This window comes from Ammodytes marinus (assembly GCF_949987685.1).
Source record: "Ammodytes marinus genome assembly, chromosome: 19".
In the NCBI taxonomy this organism is placed as follows: Eukaryota; Metazoa; Chordata; class Actinopteri; order Uranoscopiformes; family Ammodytidae; genus Ammodytes; species Ammodytes marinus.
This window is the reverse complement of record NC_137223.1, coordinates 19,435,387-19,452,112: the sequence shown is the minus strand read 5'-3', so window position 1 is coordinate 19,452,112 and position 16,726 is coordinate 19,435,387. Positions and strand designations below refer to the sequence as shown.

General features: G+C 44.1%; 1 protein-coding gene across 1 annotated transcript; it reads right to left on the bottom strand.

Moving 5' to 3' along the window:
* Nucleotides 1–4,409: 4,409 nt before the first annotated feature.
* Nucleotides 4,410–16,726, bottom strand: LOC307266163 (calmodulin-1). Its single transcript, XM_080048104.1, has 6 exons — nt 16,601–16,726; nt 11,720–11,750; nt 10,732–10,875; nt 6,638–6,744; nt 6,230–6,365; nt 4,410–5,472 (listed from the first exon to the last, which is right to left on the bottom strand). The coding sequence occupies exons 1-6, from the start codon at nt 16,601–16,603 to the stop codon at nt 5,444–5,446; spliced, it is 450 nt and encodes a 149-aa protein (XP_079904230.1). The 5' UTR covers nt 16,604–16,726; the 3' UTR covers nt 4,410–5,443.

Sequence of the window (16,726 nt, the reverse complement as noted above, 5' to 3'; positions counted from 1 at the left end):
TTGCTGATGCAATCCACTGCCACAAAGTCCTCCCTACCCCTCCCCCCATTCCTGCCTATGGGTGAGTGGGTGTATTTTCCTTTTGCATATGCACATGCACTTGTTCTGCAATTGATTGTGCATCATAAAAGCAAGGGCTATCTGGAGCAGGGGAAATAATAAAGGTGTAGTGTGTTCATTTTTCATATAAATTAATGTTGGTTAAACTATACGAGTTGACACAAAGTTGGTTAGGCCTATCATCTCCCCAAAACTACAGTATGTATGTATTTTTCAATATTGAAGCGTTTAGAAACTGGTGTCGCCCCCCGACACTGGCGCATGAACTCAAGAAGCGCCCACGAAATGTTTCAGTTGTTGATTCTACTGCTTAGAAAAAACAGCAGAAGGTATACAATCCATGTCATCGAAAGGATTACCTCATGTACATGTGACGACAGTGATGTTATGTAATTACTCACAATTTCTCATTGGGACCACGTATGTCACGCATGCTATAGCTTTAATGGCCCTCTAACCATTACTTTGACGATGTCTCTCATCCCCACCTTTGCGATATGTATTTCAAAGGAGGGTTTGCACTGAACTGGATGTGAACTCCCATCCCAAACAGGCCATGGCATGGGTGCCGGTGCCTTCGCCCAATGTTGATGTACGTACGGGCTCTCTCTCTCAGCCTCTATCTGACCACAGCCAGCCCGACAGCACTCCTGAACAACCGAGCAGGCTGTTCTGCCAGGGCTGTTTGTATTGCCTTCTGTTTTTTTTTCATTAGCTGGAATCTTATATCATCGCCTCTGAATATTGCATGAGGTTCAGGGAGGCTTGGGTTGTCGTGACACCGACGTAATATTTCACAACAATCAAAGATGGATGAGCCTATTCTCCTAAGTAAATAGAAGGAGGCCTGGCGCCGATGAGGGAAAGCCAAAGGACGGTGACGGTGACACTGACATTAACACACCATAGAGGGGGTTGTAGGAAAAAGGGAGGGGAAAAAAACTGGGCAAGTGATTGGAGTCCATAAAAATGAAAATGCACTGTAAGACAAATGGGGCAGGCAGAGACGAGAGAGCAAGGTAAATGAGGGGGAAAGAGAGAGGAGAAGAGGGGGAGACAGACCAAGCAAATCAAGACGGAGGGAATGACAGCGAGAAGGATAAAAAAGCCAGAGATGGGGCTATTAGAGGTTGAGAGAAAGAGTTAGAGAGAGACCCACGCTGCTCCCAGTAATTGAAAAGGCACCGGGACTGATTTAGAGGGGAGCTTAGCTTAGGGTTGGTCCATGGGCTGGTGGTGGGCGACTCCATGTCGTTTGTATTGCAGAGTAGGAGGAGAACAAGAACAGCCCAACCCCCTGCGGCGCTCTGCTACACCACCTCTACAGTCGTCATTAGCGCAACACGGTGAAAACGACCCTCCACGGCCCATAATGAGCAGTGAGGCAGGCTGCACCAACGTTACGGCTAAATCCATACAAACTAATTACTGTAGGTGGCTGGGCTTTTTTTTTTAACGAATACTACAGTGAAATAAAGAAGGAAGCTGGGACAGGTCTTTGAGGGGAAAAGATAAAATACAGTAATGAAGTGGGAGGAAAGTTTTTGTGTCGCCTGATCTGTGTGAAGCAAGAGTGGAAAGATCAGGCCTTTTATAAAAAGGTCGTCTCTGCCGTTCTTTATTGCAGTGCTCGTAACTAGCTTTAAACGTTTGTGAGAATTGGTCAATTCCTTGTACATTCTCCCCACCTTTACAGCCACCGGGAAGACTAATATGCTTGTTTGTTAATATTACAAATTCCAAAACACGTTAAGCTTGTGCTAATGGACTCGTGTGCGTGTGTGGCTGTGTGTGTAACTGTGTTTTTGCGTGTGTGGTAGAGGTTCAAAAAAGTGCTAGAAGCTTCCCCATATTGATGTTGTGCCTGGCTCAGCTCACTTCATCCACTTCCTTAACTTGCTAATACAGCTGGACACTACACCAACAAACAGGGCTCCATGTCACTGAACACACACAGGACATAGGCCTACACCCTCACACCCACACACAGACACACTCCTGCTGTATGTCACAGGCCTGTCTCATAAGTGTGCCTGTTCTTTCCAGGGGCGCTGATACGTGATACCTCTGCCCAGTCAATCCTTCTCACGTTACTGCCTCCGCAGTGTGCTGCTTCATTTACACGTGAAATATTGATGTTCTTAATTTAACCCCCAGGGTGCTCGAGTATCCCTTCCTTTCCTAAGCGTAGAAGAGGCCTTTTCCTGGGAACCCGCAGCCTCGATGCAATAAAACGCACCCTGTCAGTTTTGGGATTGGTTGACGGGGTGTGTTTGGTTTTGTCTGATTGGTCAGTTGACATGCAGAGCAACAGCACAAACCTACCAGCGGTGTTCGTTTCCCTGTGGGTTTGTCCTCTGTTTGGTGGCCCACCTGTTGTGCGTGTTTGTGGGCGAGAGAGTTTTTATGGTTGGCATCTGAACGCTGGTCCTGCTCTCAGAATTCCAGTAGCTCACAGCACCAGTATTGTGGAGGGGAGTAGTCATTTCCCCATCATAGCCTACATGATACATTAATTCAAGCCAAATTGATTCGTTTTACAAATGGAACTAAGTAAATAGGCCCACAGGTTAAACCAACATATAATTACATTTCAAAATAAGGTAATAGACTGCAAAATTATTCAATAAACGATTAAACCGAACATGTTTTTATGAAAGATTTTATGTAATTATGTAACTTTTCCTGTGCCTGCCCTCTCTCTCTCTCTGCCACGCCCAACAACTGCAACCTAATTTAGACCTTTTGTTAGCAAGAGCTCATAATTCAAAATGAACCAATTAGCTGAGCTGCTGAAAATATCAACAGCAAAAAGTTAAAAAAAAAAAGAATGAAGCTTGTATTCAGTTTTAAAATGCTACTTTTTTGTTTTAGGAAAACCTTTAGAATCTAGGTTTTCCTAGTTTTTTTTGTCAAGCAAACATGCTTAGCTCTTAGGTGGCAGTGGGTCAGCCAATAGATGTTTATTAAAAGAAATATGAACTTCTGAAACATAATGACAATAACTTATTTAGATAAAACAGACATTAAAAAAGAACACTGAAATAAAAAATAACTAAACTTAACATAGCCTAAAATGAGAATAAAATAATAGCTATTTCATGTGAATAATTTACTAAATTATTTTCATCTTGTCATTTTACTGTATTTATTCATGTGCATTTTCTTTTAACGATGTCCTTTTTATTTTTTAAATGTAAAATAAACATTGCGGATCCAAAAAAAAGTTCTCTGCTATTTTCCTTCCAAAGCAAATTTCAGGTTTGAGCATCTGACTGGGTGAGGTACTGTATAGCCTAGAACAGCAGCGCTTTAGTCCCAGCTGTCTGTCAACTTAAGGACAGTTCCTATTGGCTCCACTGGTGCTGCAGGGAGGGGCAATGCAGGCAGACTGCATTAGTTTGACTGGTTTTCTTCAAAATAAAACACCATGGCTGTAATGAGGTTGTGATTGACATTCTTTCCAGTCACTGGCCATCATTTGGGCAGGGTGTCTCTTCCTGTTTCTTGTAACCCACCATGTCCTTCAATGAACGTCAGTTTATCTGATCAAGCTAAACGGCAGATAATACAGATCTACAGAGATAATGAGTGTAAGGAATGCAGATAATGTTCTGTGCTTTTCCATCGAAAGCAGAACCCCACCCTCATCTCAGTGTAGAAAGAATATGGTGTGTGTATGTCTATGTATAAGGGTATATGACGTGGTTGCCTTATGCTGTTGGTGGGTGGAGGGCTGCCTTAGCCTATCTTTCCTCTTTTCCAAACATGGTCAAATTAGTATGGTTCAACAATGCAACTCTAACTTGACTTTTTAGACATTCAGGTACAATTTTGTTGGAGGCCCGGCACAGACCTTCCTGTTGCGTACTCCTGTGTGTGCCGTTTAAAAAGTGCACACAGCAGTAGTGTTGCTGTGGCCTGGTTTGCCTTAGTAGGACAAGCCAACATGGAGTCATCAGCAGAAGGGTTTATTCAAACTCCCACTTGCCTTTTTCAAAACCCCCAACATCCCAGTTACAGCATGTTCCTGTTGCCTAGCAACCAGCTGGGTCTTGAGAGAGAGAGAGAGAGGCGTCATAGATGTGTATGTATGTCCACGGCTGAGAGCAAACACTCTCTGCTACCTCCCCCTCCCCTGTGAGCAGCTCACTCTCCACATCCTCACTGCCATGTAACGGGCCACGGTCATCACCTAACGACACTGCACATGGAGATAACGATGCTTAGAATCATTTATTATAGACACATTTGCCTCGTCAGTGAACAACATACATACTTGTTATGCTGTTTTGATAGATCATTTTCACCATCAAGTTGAAGCATAAGAAAAATGACATAAGACATAATAAAGTTCATGGTCTTTTATTTGAAAAAAAAAATAAAGACTAGCATGTACAACTTGGAATGAATGTAAACTGAACTCAGATGAACAATTGCGAAGACTGGTGCGCTGACACTCCTAACAGCATGCCCTGCGAACACAGTACACCCCTCACATGCTCGAGTCTGAGCCGAGAAACAGAAGAAAAAGAAAAGTGAAGGCCAGTGATTCTCTCTTGCAAGAAAAGAGGACAGACACTCCATCTCAGCGAAAAAAGAAAAGAAAAAAAATAGAAAGCTCACCGTAAGACTCTTTATGTCCCCCCTCCTTTAAAAAGGGCAGGACGCACAACTACTAAGATGGCTGTCCAAATAACATAACAAAAACAAAACATGCCGAACATTTGAAAATGTATTTTTTGTACATTGTTTTTTCCTCGTTTTATCTAGCATACAATTAAGTCCCATTCCACTTTAACGCTTGAGTTAGAACCTGGTATATTCTCTCTTAACAGTACAGGGTTCCTCTCCAAATACAAAAAAACTGTACCAAACCAACAAGAGGACAGCTTATAGTGGAATCAGCACGCTCTGGTAGCCCGAAGGAGGGATGGGTAGGGCTGGAGGTTAGTGCTCCGGTCTCAAGCTGCATGCATGAAGAACAGAAAACAGAGAGAAAGAGGAGATGGCCAGCCCAGACATTTATCACTAGCAAATGGAACTGGAAGGAGTTCACCAAATGCTTTTGCTTCAGTCTGAAGGTAGTAGTTACAGGGTTTGTTGTTATTATTATTTTTACTTGTTAAGTACTGATGCTAAACTGATCTCCGGGGGGAGGGGACAAGATCACTAACCGTCGTTTTCATGCAGATATTTTTTGTATATTTTTTTATATTTTTCCCGTGTGGACAGAAGGATATTTTATTTCAACATTCAATTATTTTCTATACAGAAACAGTATGAATAAATGAACATTATTTCCAAGAGGTAAGTAAAACATTTTGATTTTTTTTTTCTTTTTTCTTTCTTCTAAGAGGGGACAGGACGGGGCGGGCAAGCTTCACTTTGCAGTCATCATCTGTACAAACTCTGCAGAGAGAGAAAGAGAGGACAAAAGACAGTAAGTACAACAGGTTCAAGGCTTTTGTAAAGGCTGTTACCAGTGAGAGCAGTCACCTTCTAAATTGTTAAATGTTTTAATCATTTTTTTTAATAAAGTTGAGCAGGTTCGGAACACAAATCCTAATTAGCCTTTTCCAAATGGCTTTCATGTTCATCCCATTAAACCCATTTGATTAAAAAGCTCCTCCATTGTGCTTACAGTTGTGGATGGTGATATACACATGCACACCCACAATCAAAATGAAATAAATAACATTGTCTGTAGCGTACATTTTCTGCCATTCTACATATTCTGGTACAATAGGAGTGTAGAAATAGGGCACTTTCCAGCCAAGGCTTATCGACTGTTCGTAATATATCAACAGCCTTCTAGAAAATGAGCGCAGTCTCTTGTGTAATGTGCCAAGGGAGCGACAGTAGGGGGAGGGAGAAGGAAGGGAGAGAGGCATCAAGAGAGGAAGAGTGAAAAGGCTCCTGGCACACTGATGATGATTCAGAAGGATGGCTTTCCCCCATCTCTGTTTCAGCAGGCTCCATCTATGGCCCCTATCTAATAACTAATATTATGTGTGGCTGGCTTGTCTTAGAGTCGCCCTCAGAGAAATACACAGCCTGGAAAATCAAGAGCTCTAGTCCCCTTTAAAAAAAGCGTACAGTGTGACCTAGAAACTGCAGCTATTTGTGCACCATGACATGTTTAGTATGTGCTTCCTATTTATTTTACCTTCGTAGTTGACTTGTCCGTCTCCGTCAATGTCTGCTTCTCTGATCATCTCGTCCACCTCCTCGTCCGTTAGCTTCTCACCCAGGTTCGTCATGACGTGACGGAGCTCTGCAGCACTGATGTAGCCATTCCCATCCTACAAACACAAAGTCGTGTGTGGAAAATGAATGAAAAATAAGAATTCCCAAAGGCTAACGGCTAATCAGTGTGGAGGATTCCCACAAGATCGATCGATTAGCAGACATGGTGGCAGGTATGAAGTTGACTTTACTTGCTACCAAAATGGCCTGAAATGTTAGTTCCCACTGCGAGTGAGATCAGTTATTTAAAACGTTTCTCAAATGACTTGACCACGTCTTCAAAGAAAGCGGTTTCTAATTCTGCTCTAAAAACCTCGACAATATTCACCTTGTCAAATACCCGGAAAGCCTCACGGATCTCCTCCTCGCTGTCTGTGTCCTTCATTTTTCTGGCCATCATGGTCAGAAACTCCGGGAAGTCAATGGTTCCATTACCTGGAATAGGTGAACAATATGGCACATTTAATCAACAAAATATTGAAATGACCTAAAAGCAACCTCAAATAAACAGAGATAATATAAACCAGCATTTAGCTGATGAAAGGCACCTGACTGAAAATATCCATTTGGTCATGGTCTTCTCTTTCCCTCCGTGTACGACACCAGGGAATACATTATCATGTGGACCATAAGTTCTCTCCAGAGGTTCCCGGCCGAGACAACTTGATACATAATTAATCGCATAGGGGAGCAGCCCTCAAATAGTTTTAGTATACAACTTCCTTCCTGTGATAAACACAGCTACTGCAGGCTGAGAGGAGGGGGGAGGGGGGCTGTATGTGTGTGTGTGTTTCCCTTTCTTCCTTAGGGAAGCCCTGGGAAGATGTCGCTTATTTTATACACAGCGCAGCAGGATTACAGGAGGGGCACCCCTGGCCAGTCATCCATAATATAGACATATAGTATATGTGCAGTTTGTCCCACGTGGAGCCTGGATAAATGTAAGCCTCTGTCCCCGTCAGAAACCCTGCTGGAAGGGGGGAAGTGACTTTCCTTTGCACTTTATTGATCCTTATGTCAATTTTTTTGTCCCTCAACAATCTGACAGTGTGTTTTATGAGTTTTTGGATTGTGGTATTCATATTGGAGGTGCTAAAGGCCACTGTTGTGCTGTCGGCAAGCATATGCGTGCAATAAGATCAATGTTCATGTCGCCGTTGTGAAGACAGGATTAGCAGGGGATCAGACCCTCTTGACAGGGGAAGGATCTATGAGGAGCGCAGCAGATCACCAACTGCGACCACAGGAGGGAGGGCAGGTAGTGAGGCAAACACTGGTGGTAACACTCGCTTTTATTAAGACCTGGATGTACGTGTGGCAGCTTCCTTTAATTAGAAATTGACACAAAAAAAATGTCAGCGGATGAGACAAAGGTCAGGGTCACGGAGGACGATGTACCCAGGAGGATAAGCCTGGGGTTGGAACCAATGGGGTGGGGGGAATTGTACACAGATTAACCAATGACAGAGCACGCCTCAGAAAGCGACATAGAGACAGAACAACAGAGCAGAGAGTGGGATTGGATGTGTGTGTGTGGAACAAAAAGAGATGCAGTAATGTGATGGGTCAGATGGTGATCTCATGGCCCAGGGTAACAATCTAAGGACCTGTTATCTAACACACAGGGACAGCCAGCTGCACTGGGGGTTGGGGGGGGCAGTCTTGGAGAAGTGCAGGACTGCAACTGGAGAACCATCATCATCATCTAAAGGGGGACTAGAGAAAAGAGATGGCCCTCTAATTCTAGCCAACTGCTTCAGTGGAGGAGGGAGGGGAGCAAGAAAGGAGGAGGGAAGGAGGGAAGGAAGGAAGGAAGGAAAAATGGTGGGAGTGAAAGAGAGAGAATGGAGAGGGAGGGAGTGAGTGGGAGGCAGAGAGGGAGATGTGAAGAGGATGGTATATAAGGAGTGAACTGAGTGGGAGATTGCGATTACACATAAGAGGTGCTGACGCAAACTATTGAAGCTGAGGCATCTCAGCACACTTGGATGTGTGGTCATCGTTTTTCCTGCATCATAAAGCGTACTTCCCTTCCTGAGGTACGAAGGCAGGGAAGGGTCGTGTAATGATGATGAGTGGTGTGTTGGGATTAAAGCTAATGTTTTTTTTCATAGTTATTTTATCCATAATTAAATTGATCAGTTCAGTTTTAACAATGAGAAGATTGAAAAAATTATTGTTTTTTAATCAGCTCTCTGTCTAGCTGAAGCCTTGCATCCATTGTACTGTAATTATTTACCACAGCTTGCTTGTTTGGTATATGAAGCTTATTTTCAATGGAGCCAGCTGACATCCCATGGCTGCCGAAGTGGGTACTAGATGTGCAAAGCGCTGAGAGGCCTTATGTAACCACTTTTATTTTCCATTACTACGTAGCTTCATTGCTGTCTGACCTAGATTGCATCAGCCAAGGGAGGCAGAGGCAGAACAAGGGGATGTTAGTGATGGTGTGTGTGTGTGTTCTTGCTCTTGGGTGTAACTGAGGGGGAGGGCGCTGAGGAGGGTGGGAGGACGTTTCAATAAAGGGTGGGCCAAGCTGCGGTGCAATTGATTTCTCCCGATCAATGCAGTCCCATTTTCAAAATCCTATAAGCTGACAGAGCACCACTGGGGTAAAGGCCCCACGGACAGCTAACATCCTCTACTCAACGGGCAGCTACTAGCCAACTTCTCAAACTCCCCTCTCTCTGTCTCTCACTCCCTTTCTATCAGAGAGCCTTTGGAAGACACTACAGTGAAGAACTACAGAGAAGAACTACGGCACTCTCAGTATGACTGTCTCTTAACACTGACAGTCCTTTGACACTTGGCCTGCTCCACTCCTCGCACTAAAGAACCTCCCGCACATCCATATCCCTGACAGTGTCAGATATGATGGAGCTGAACACACAGTGCTGACTGCTGACACAGAGGGACACGTCAACTGAAAATAAAAAGGTGGCCGGACAGTTGGCCTGGACAGCTGGTGAAAACGGCAGGGATGTGGGCATCAACATAACTGATGTGTTTCGAGATGGGGAAGTAAAGAATGACCGATCTGATCCCTTATGCATTTGTGACAGAGGTAGCGTTCGATTCCTTATCAGCTCCTAAAGAGAAATAACCTTTATTGGGAGAGCGAGCAGTTAACATGTTAAACGTAACGGCAGCAGTGTGGCAGATGGGCCGCGTCAAACGTATTTACTTTACGACGAAAAGGCAAAGGGCAGTAAATGTTAGAACTTAATAAGCTGCAAGACAGATTGCACCTCATTTGACCCAACATTTAAAGGCCCGGACACACCGGCCCGATAATCGCCGTCGGAGAATCTGGAGGGGGCGGGGACACGTATCTGTTTGGTGTGTGCCGTGAAATCGGTCGTCGTAGATGTCGTCGGGCTTCTTTTGAGCCGATTGAACATCGACGGCGGGCAGTCTTTCAGTTGGAGCAATTTGATTGGTGGAGGGCTAGCGAATCAGTGAAGCGGGTAGCACAAACAGCTAACAACAGCTAGCCATTGTTTTAATGTGTTTGTTTGTTTCGTTCAGCGAGTACTCACATGCATCAACCCTTGTTGACTGCTCGACACCATGCTCGACACTCTCTGCTAAAAATGGTGCTCTTTATGGTCCATAAATATAAATACGTATTTCTATCTATGTTTATGGTCTAGAGAGCTTTCCCATCATTTCCGGCTTCCGTATTTTTATGGGCGGCAATACAGATTAGCGCCGCCTGCTGTTATGGAGACATTACGTCCCGCGCAAGCGCAGAGCGTACGGAATGTCAGCAGTCGGTTCGGTGTGTTCTTTTTTGGCCGCGACGGGAAGACTGGAGCTGCCTGAATCGGCAGTCTCCATTTTCGGGTAGTCGGACCGGTGTGTCCTGGCCTTAAGGGAGCACGCCATTGATTTGAAGGAATTAACAGTGTCCTGTGGAGACTGCCAACGTGTCGGGTTCAGCCAGCACCTCGCTAACACCTCCAGTAGAGGAGGAGAAGACAGCAAGTTTTGATGCAACGTTCTCTTGAGCAATGGTGAGAAATGTGATGAGAGACACCCATATTTTCTAAACTGAGTTTCAATATGGCCTCCATCTCAGGTACTAATTCACGCAGTTTAAATCATTGGATATGTTTCCAAAATCTATGCTAGGATAATCAAGATATGTTGGTTCTATTACCTCTTTTGTTATCCTATTGGAATCGAAACTCGGGACTGATAAGATCCATAATTGATTAGCAGAACCAGAAACAATACAATTCAAAAGATACCCAAACCTAGACAGAGGTTTTATCTGGATAAAGGTTAAATGGATAACTTATTTGTAATAGCTCTATTTTCACCTGATGTGACCTCATTAATAAATAACTTATTCATTTCTAACAGTAAAAGTAACTCACAACTGTTAATGTCATAGGTAAATATAGTCTGAATACTGACCGTCAGCGTCCACCTCATTGATCATGTCCTGCAGTTCGGCCTCTGTGGGGTTCTGGCCCAGCGACCTCATGACGGTGCCGAGCTCTTTGGTGGTGATGGTGCCGTCGCCATCCTTGTCGAATAAGGAGAAAGCCTCCTTGAACTCTGTAAGATTGGAGGGAAGAGCTAGGTTAGATTACTGTCGCTTTGCGGTTACAGAAATGGGTTGTGTTAGGACGCTGCAGTCAGGTCGTGGAGGTTAATTTATCCCTTGTGAACACAGAGGCTGTGTTAACGAAGTTCACGCTTGTCTGTAACTTGGCCCACATGAGGGTGGACAGAGGTGAAGTTGTAAATGGGCAGAGTTCTGAAACCACACAGGGATCTTATCTCATACTGTGACAATAAAAAAGAAAACGATGTAGAGCATTGCAAATGAAAGAAATGCAGATTTTACTGAAATAACTTCAATGTCTGACTCTGTGCCAGTTTTCTCTTTGACTTCAATACCGAAGGGCCATAAAAACACATCCAGGGAAGTGCGGGCAATAGTGATCAATAGCGTTGGAGCCTTAGTACAAGCTAATTAGCCACAACCCCTCTGTGGCTAATTAGCTTGTACTGAGAAGAAATGTGCAGCCTCCAGTTTTAGTACAAAGACCACATCATTTATTTATCAAGAATATGAAGGTGCATCAGTGGTTGAAACTACTCTTGCCTGCAAAACTGTATTCACTGTAGCTTTGTGGGTCTTAGTCCTGACTCATGGCATAATGTAATTAGTGTTATTTTGAGAAGCAAATGATCTACCAACAGGGTGTATGCCATTCAATGTTCTGTTTCATGTCATGTTCTCCATAAATGACGTGGAAGCAACCAGGACAGTTCATGGCGGATATTACTCATGAAACTTTATTGAATAACAGAGTGTGGAACTGAGCCAGCAATCATGAACAAAGGACTAAGCTATGAGGGGAAGTAAAGGACAAAAAAGGTTTTGTGTTCTTACCTGCAATCTGCTCCTCTGTTAGTTGGTCAGCCTGTGGTTGGAAAAAAGAGGAGGGACAGGGTCAAACAAAGAAGTCCCTCTGCACAGCACTCATTCCAAATCCCAAACTGTGTCGTCATTGCATTCCTCATCGTCCCCACACACCAACCAACACACAGCTAAACACTGGCCACAGTGTTCCTGGCTCTGTTGTTCATCATCACCAGAAAGTGTTTTGAGCACTGACAACATTTACCGCAGACAATATCCCAAAGTAAACGCTATATCCATTAGCGGACAGCCAATGCACTGGGGATGGAAGTGTCAATCAATTACACACTTTCCATTCAAAATATCGATACTTCAGATTTCCCCTCTAAGCAGAATTATGGCGCGCTAAATTGACCTTCTCCTTGTAATATGTTATTGCCGAATGAAGTCCATCTTGACTCTGGTGTGACTTTGATTGCTATAAAACTGAAATGTTGTTTATCAAACTTGGCTCACAATGAAAGCAAAGGTTTATCAAGATGTTGGTTAAAGGTTTTTTTTTTCAGGTTGCTAGAAAGCCAACATGTAGAAAGCTCAACGGCACTGCACAGAATTAAGAGTTGATGGGTGGCTCCATGGGATTGACTTGGACCCTGTTAAAAATTGGCAGTCCACACAATAGGGACTGCTGGGCAACTGATATAAAAACGGATGAAGTGTTATCTCCAGACTAGGAGAAAACGTTTAGGCGGGGGTTGTTCCAGGACATATCAGCATGGGAGGGTTTTCCATGGTCATACCAACAGGAAAATGGCCTGCTGGGGCTGGCGCAGTTTGGTTCCCCTCCCGGCCTGCTCCCTCTGCTAGTTATGGCTCTCTGATGGCTAATAGTAACTCACACATGCTTTAAATATTGAGCAGACATCTACTGCCAGACCTTTTACATACTAAAATGTAACTTCTTTGTGAAGTTGCCACTGATTTCAAACAAATCCCCTCAGCTGTATGGTGTGAAAATACAGAGCTTGTGGTGCAAACAATTCACACAGGTACTCTTCCATCCATACGTTAAAGGAAACGTTTCATTCTTATTGTTAACAGACCACACTGACATTATTGCGCTTGGCAGCTAAGAAGGAACACACATACAAACCCGAGCGGTCACAGATGTGCAGATACGCTTGCATGCTAAAATACAGCCATGTGTATTCTTGCACACACACACACACACACACACACACACACCCTTAACACCAATACTTTCCAACCACATCAAAGCAAATTTCTCCAGCCCGTCGGTGTGTTTAAGTGTTTGTAAAAGCAATCTAGCTTTAGACACAGCTCAGCAAATCTGAGCCTTGTTAAGTCCACGTTGTTAGGTATGCAGGGCTATTTTATTTGTTATATATCAAGCCAGCAAATCGAATTTGTTGCATAATGGTTAGATTCGGATAAGATTTAGCAGAATGCCGCATGACACACTGCGAGCTGACCTTTAACTCTTCAACACAAAAGGCCTATCTTCAGGGCTTGAGTAGCATCAGCCATGGGTTGAATTGATCCAGTCAGCAAGGGGTTTCTTGGATAACATAAGGAGCACTCATACAATAAGCTCACATTATTCAATAACCTGTTCCGCACACAACACTGCTTGCTTTTCCCCTCTCTCCCTGCACTCTCTTCCTGTGTCTATTTTCATCTGTGAAAAGGGGAAATGTCAAGAGACAAAAAAGCTTTGCCGATGCTAACATGCCGCCCAGCTGGGCCAATGTTCTCAGTCTTGCCTGTTTGTTTTCTGGTGCCGCCCATATCTGCTTCTGTTTTTTTCCTCCTTGTGTTCATTTTCTCACTCTCTCCCCCTGTTGGTAAGTCTACCTTTCTATATTCCCTTTATCACCTTTTTGTCGTGCTGTGTCACTCTCACTGCTGTATCTTTGCTGTCTCTAGACTGTGTGTGGAGTTGGGTGACTCAGTGCTATAGATCTTTCCTGGCTAATGCCCAAGCTGTGCTGCACCACCAGGTCCACTACCGGCCCATCCCTTCCTTTTTCTCCTTTTCCATCTTCTGTCCCTGACACTTGAACTGGAGCCATTACAAACTCCTTCAGACCTTTCCCCCACTGTGTGTGTGTGTGTTTCTCTCTTTCTATCTATGACATACTGTGCAGAGGAAACTCCCTGTGAATCACCCTCCACAGTGTCTTATGGACGACGTGGTTCACTGCCAGTATTCTAGTAACAGCTTGTAGAGGAAAAGCAATGTGTGGAGTGTTTGGGGGGCTTGCTGGCAGTGGTTTGTTGGCATGAGTGGGTCAACCACTCCCACTGTTTCCAGGGCAGCCGGCCTCAGCAATGCGCTCCGAACAGGACTGTCAGAGACAGTTGGCAGTGGACTGGGTCAGCGAGGAATATCTTTTGCTCCCAGGTGATGTCATATCACCCATGATGTGCAAACATACTGCATAGCTCCCTGTTAACACTGGGTTTGATGTGATAGGGGATGCAAAATACTGTAGAGAACGTCAACGATTATCTTCTTCTTTAGAGGCTCTGTGCGCTCTATGGGAATTGCTGATTGGTCACTGTGTAGCAGTAATGGCTTTTCTATATTCACCAATTGAAAGGTGCACAACCAGCTGTCACTCTGACAGATGGGTGTGACACACAGACACACTCATATGCACACACACTTCCATTCACCCTTAATACAAAGAGTCAGTTTGACACAAGCACTTCTTTTCTATAGGAGCAGTGAGCTCCACAGGGCGCTCAACGCCTCTTCTCTTTGAGACTGGACAAAAGACAGTGAGGCCTCTGGGCCGGGCTGTGTCTGGAGGGGAGGAGGGAGAGAGGGTGGGTGTAAACAACCCCAGCCCCCTTACACCTTGCAGACATAGGCACTCCACCATATGGCCAGCGTTGGTAGGTGGCTGGGTACTCCTCCGCACCACGCAGGGAACTTTATCGCTCCTAGACTCTGGGAACATGTGACATGGCTAGGTGTTGCCGCCAAGCATATAAATTATTCATTGCGGTGGCTCCAATGTCCTTCAAGTTACTAAACATGTATCAGCAAACAAGAGCGTAACAGGAATAGGATAGGGCCTGAGCACGGTCTGACTACTTATTCAATACTTCCACCTCAATGGGGGAGGCTGTTTCCACTTCAATGGACGTATTGATGCAGACAAGGGGCTTACGCTCGTGGATTAAACTGTACAGAGATGCTGATATGCGGGCTAACTCCATAACAATTCTTCTTTAACTCCAATTACTACGCCACGTTGCAACGTGAAACGGCATTGCAGCTCAATACCATATATGGGATATTTGATCACAGCAGCGGGGGGGAAAGCTTCTTTACTGCCTTGGGCCATTAGAGATCTATCAAGCTTGGTGATCAATGGATTAGTTTAAAGGCCTCCTTTCTACATCCATATAATTTCCACTTTGTAACTTTGCCTTGTGTGACGTAGCCAGTGCAGGGGCTGTTTCATTAGCTGATTGCAGATGTCAGTTTGCAGATCTAGTGAATTTGGTCAGAAGGGCTTGGAAACAGGCATGTCAAAGTATTTCCGTCACTCAGGCCTCGACACATTGTGTTTTCTCGGAATAAAGATGTTTAAGCATAAAACACATGTTTTTAAAAACAACATATGAGCTGTAGAGTAGCACAATACTCCTCTAATGCTCATTTTTCAACTTCATAGCTGTTGATGTTTCATGGTGGCCAGTGCCAGGCAAGAGCTTCTTGGACAATTCAAATGGGCACCATATTTGCATAACATCGAAAAATGTGCAAATAGGCAACCAAATCAGCCAACATAACACAAATAGATAACATAGCCTAAGATAATATATATATATATATATATATATATATATATATATATATATATATATATATATATATATATATATATATATATATATATATATATATATATATATATATAAAAATAAGAGAGAGAGAGAGAGAGAGAGAGAGAGAGAGAGACGCGCACACACACACACACACACACACACACACACACACACATTACATGCCCATGTAGTAGCCTACAATGTGGCTATAGCCTTGTAATTACAGAATATGGTCAGTTTCCGTTGCGGAACACTGACGAGATTACAACAGTGCCATTCCTCCATCATGGCACGGCTCGAGCACCAGCAAGATGGTGCAACATAGAAACCAAACGCAGCCAGATTGTCCTCCACAAACCGAGAGGAGCGCCTTTCGCGGGTTCACCGTGTTCAAACCGTGAGAAAAGCGTCTGGATTTAATAAAACGCGACTAACTCTCTAACAAATTCTCACATGTCAGATCCACTGGGTAAATGGCTGCAGTGTGTTTCTAATAACGCAGGCTAGGCTTCCGTACACGCCTGCGCCACATAGCGGATTGAAAAATCTCCCCGAATGCATTTATGGCTACATAATTATGCTGTTATGACCCAGAATAGCTTGTTAGTTATTGCGATACCACTGTATGTAGTCCAAAAGTTAACAAGATCTGCAACGTGCAGCCGTAAATCTGCTACTCGACTCGTTAAAAAACGAGCGACCATAACGCCATATGAATTGCGCAGTTATGGGGAAATATGTACCCATTTTGAAGGTGAACACCATTTCAGGCTTTATATCCGCAAAGATTAACAAAGACAGTCCACACACAGGGCTTCGCATTGTGCCATGCTCAAGCTATAACATATCAAATGCGCTTTGCGGGCGTATTCCGTTCCCCCCTTAGCACACGAATAGCCGATAAGAGGAATCAATGAGTGGATAGCGAATAGCTCAAAGAAGCGGGGAAAGCGTTTAACTACACCAATTTTTACAAAAGAAGTAACCAGGCTTTCCAACAATTCAAAAGCTTTTCCCCAACAACACTGAATGAATGACTATACATACCATGGCGGATGGGTTGTGTGCTTGCTGGTCTATGGAGGCAGACTAGGAGTGTGGTCGTTCCTTAGATGGAGTTCCACTGGCGGGTTAGGAGTGTGTATATTGGCCACGGCCAGAATGGGGATTGCC

Coding starts and splice junctions, on each gene's coding strand:
- LOC307266163 (XM_080048104.1), bottom strand. Junction 6,745..10,731: donor CAATGAGGTGGACGCTGACG/GTCAGTATTCAG, acceptor CACCTATTCCAG/GTAATGGAACCATTGACTTC. Junction 5,473..6,229: donor CGGACAAGTCAACTACGAAG/GTAAAATAAATA, acceptor CTCTCTCTGCAG/AGTTTGTACAGATGATGACT.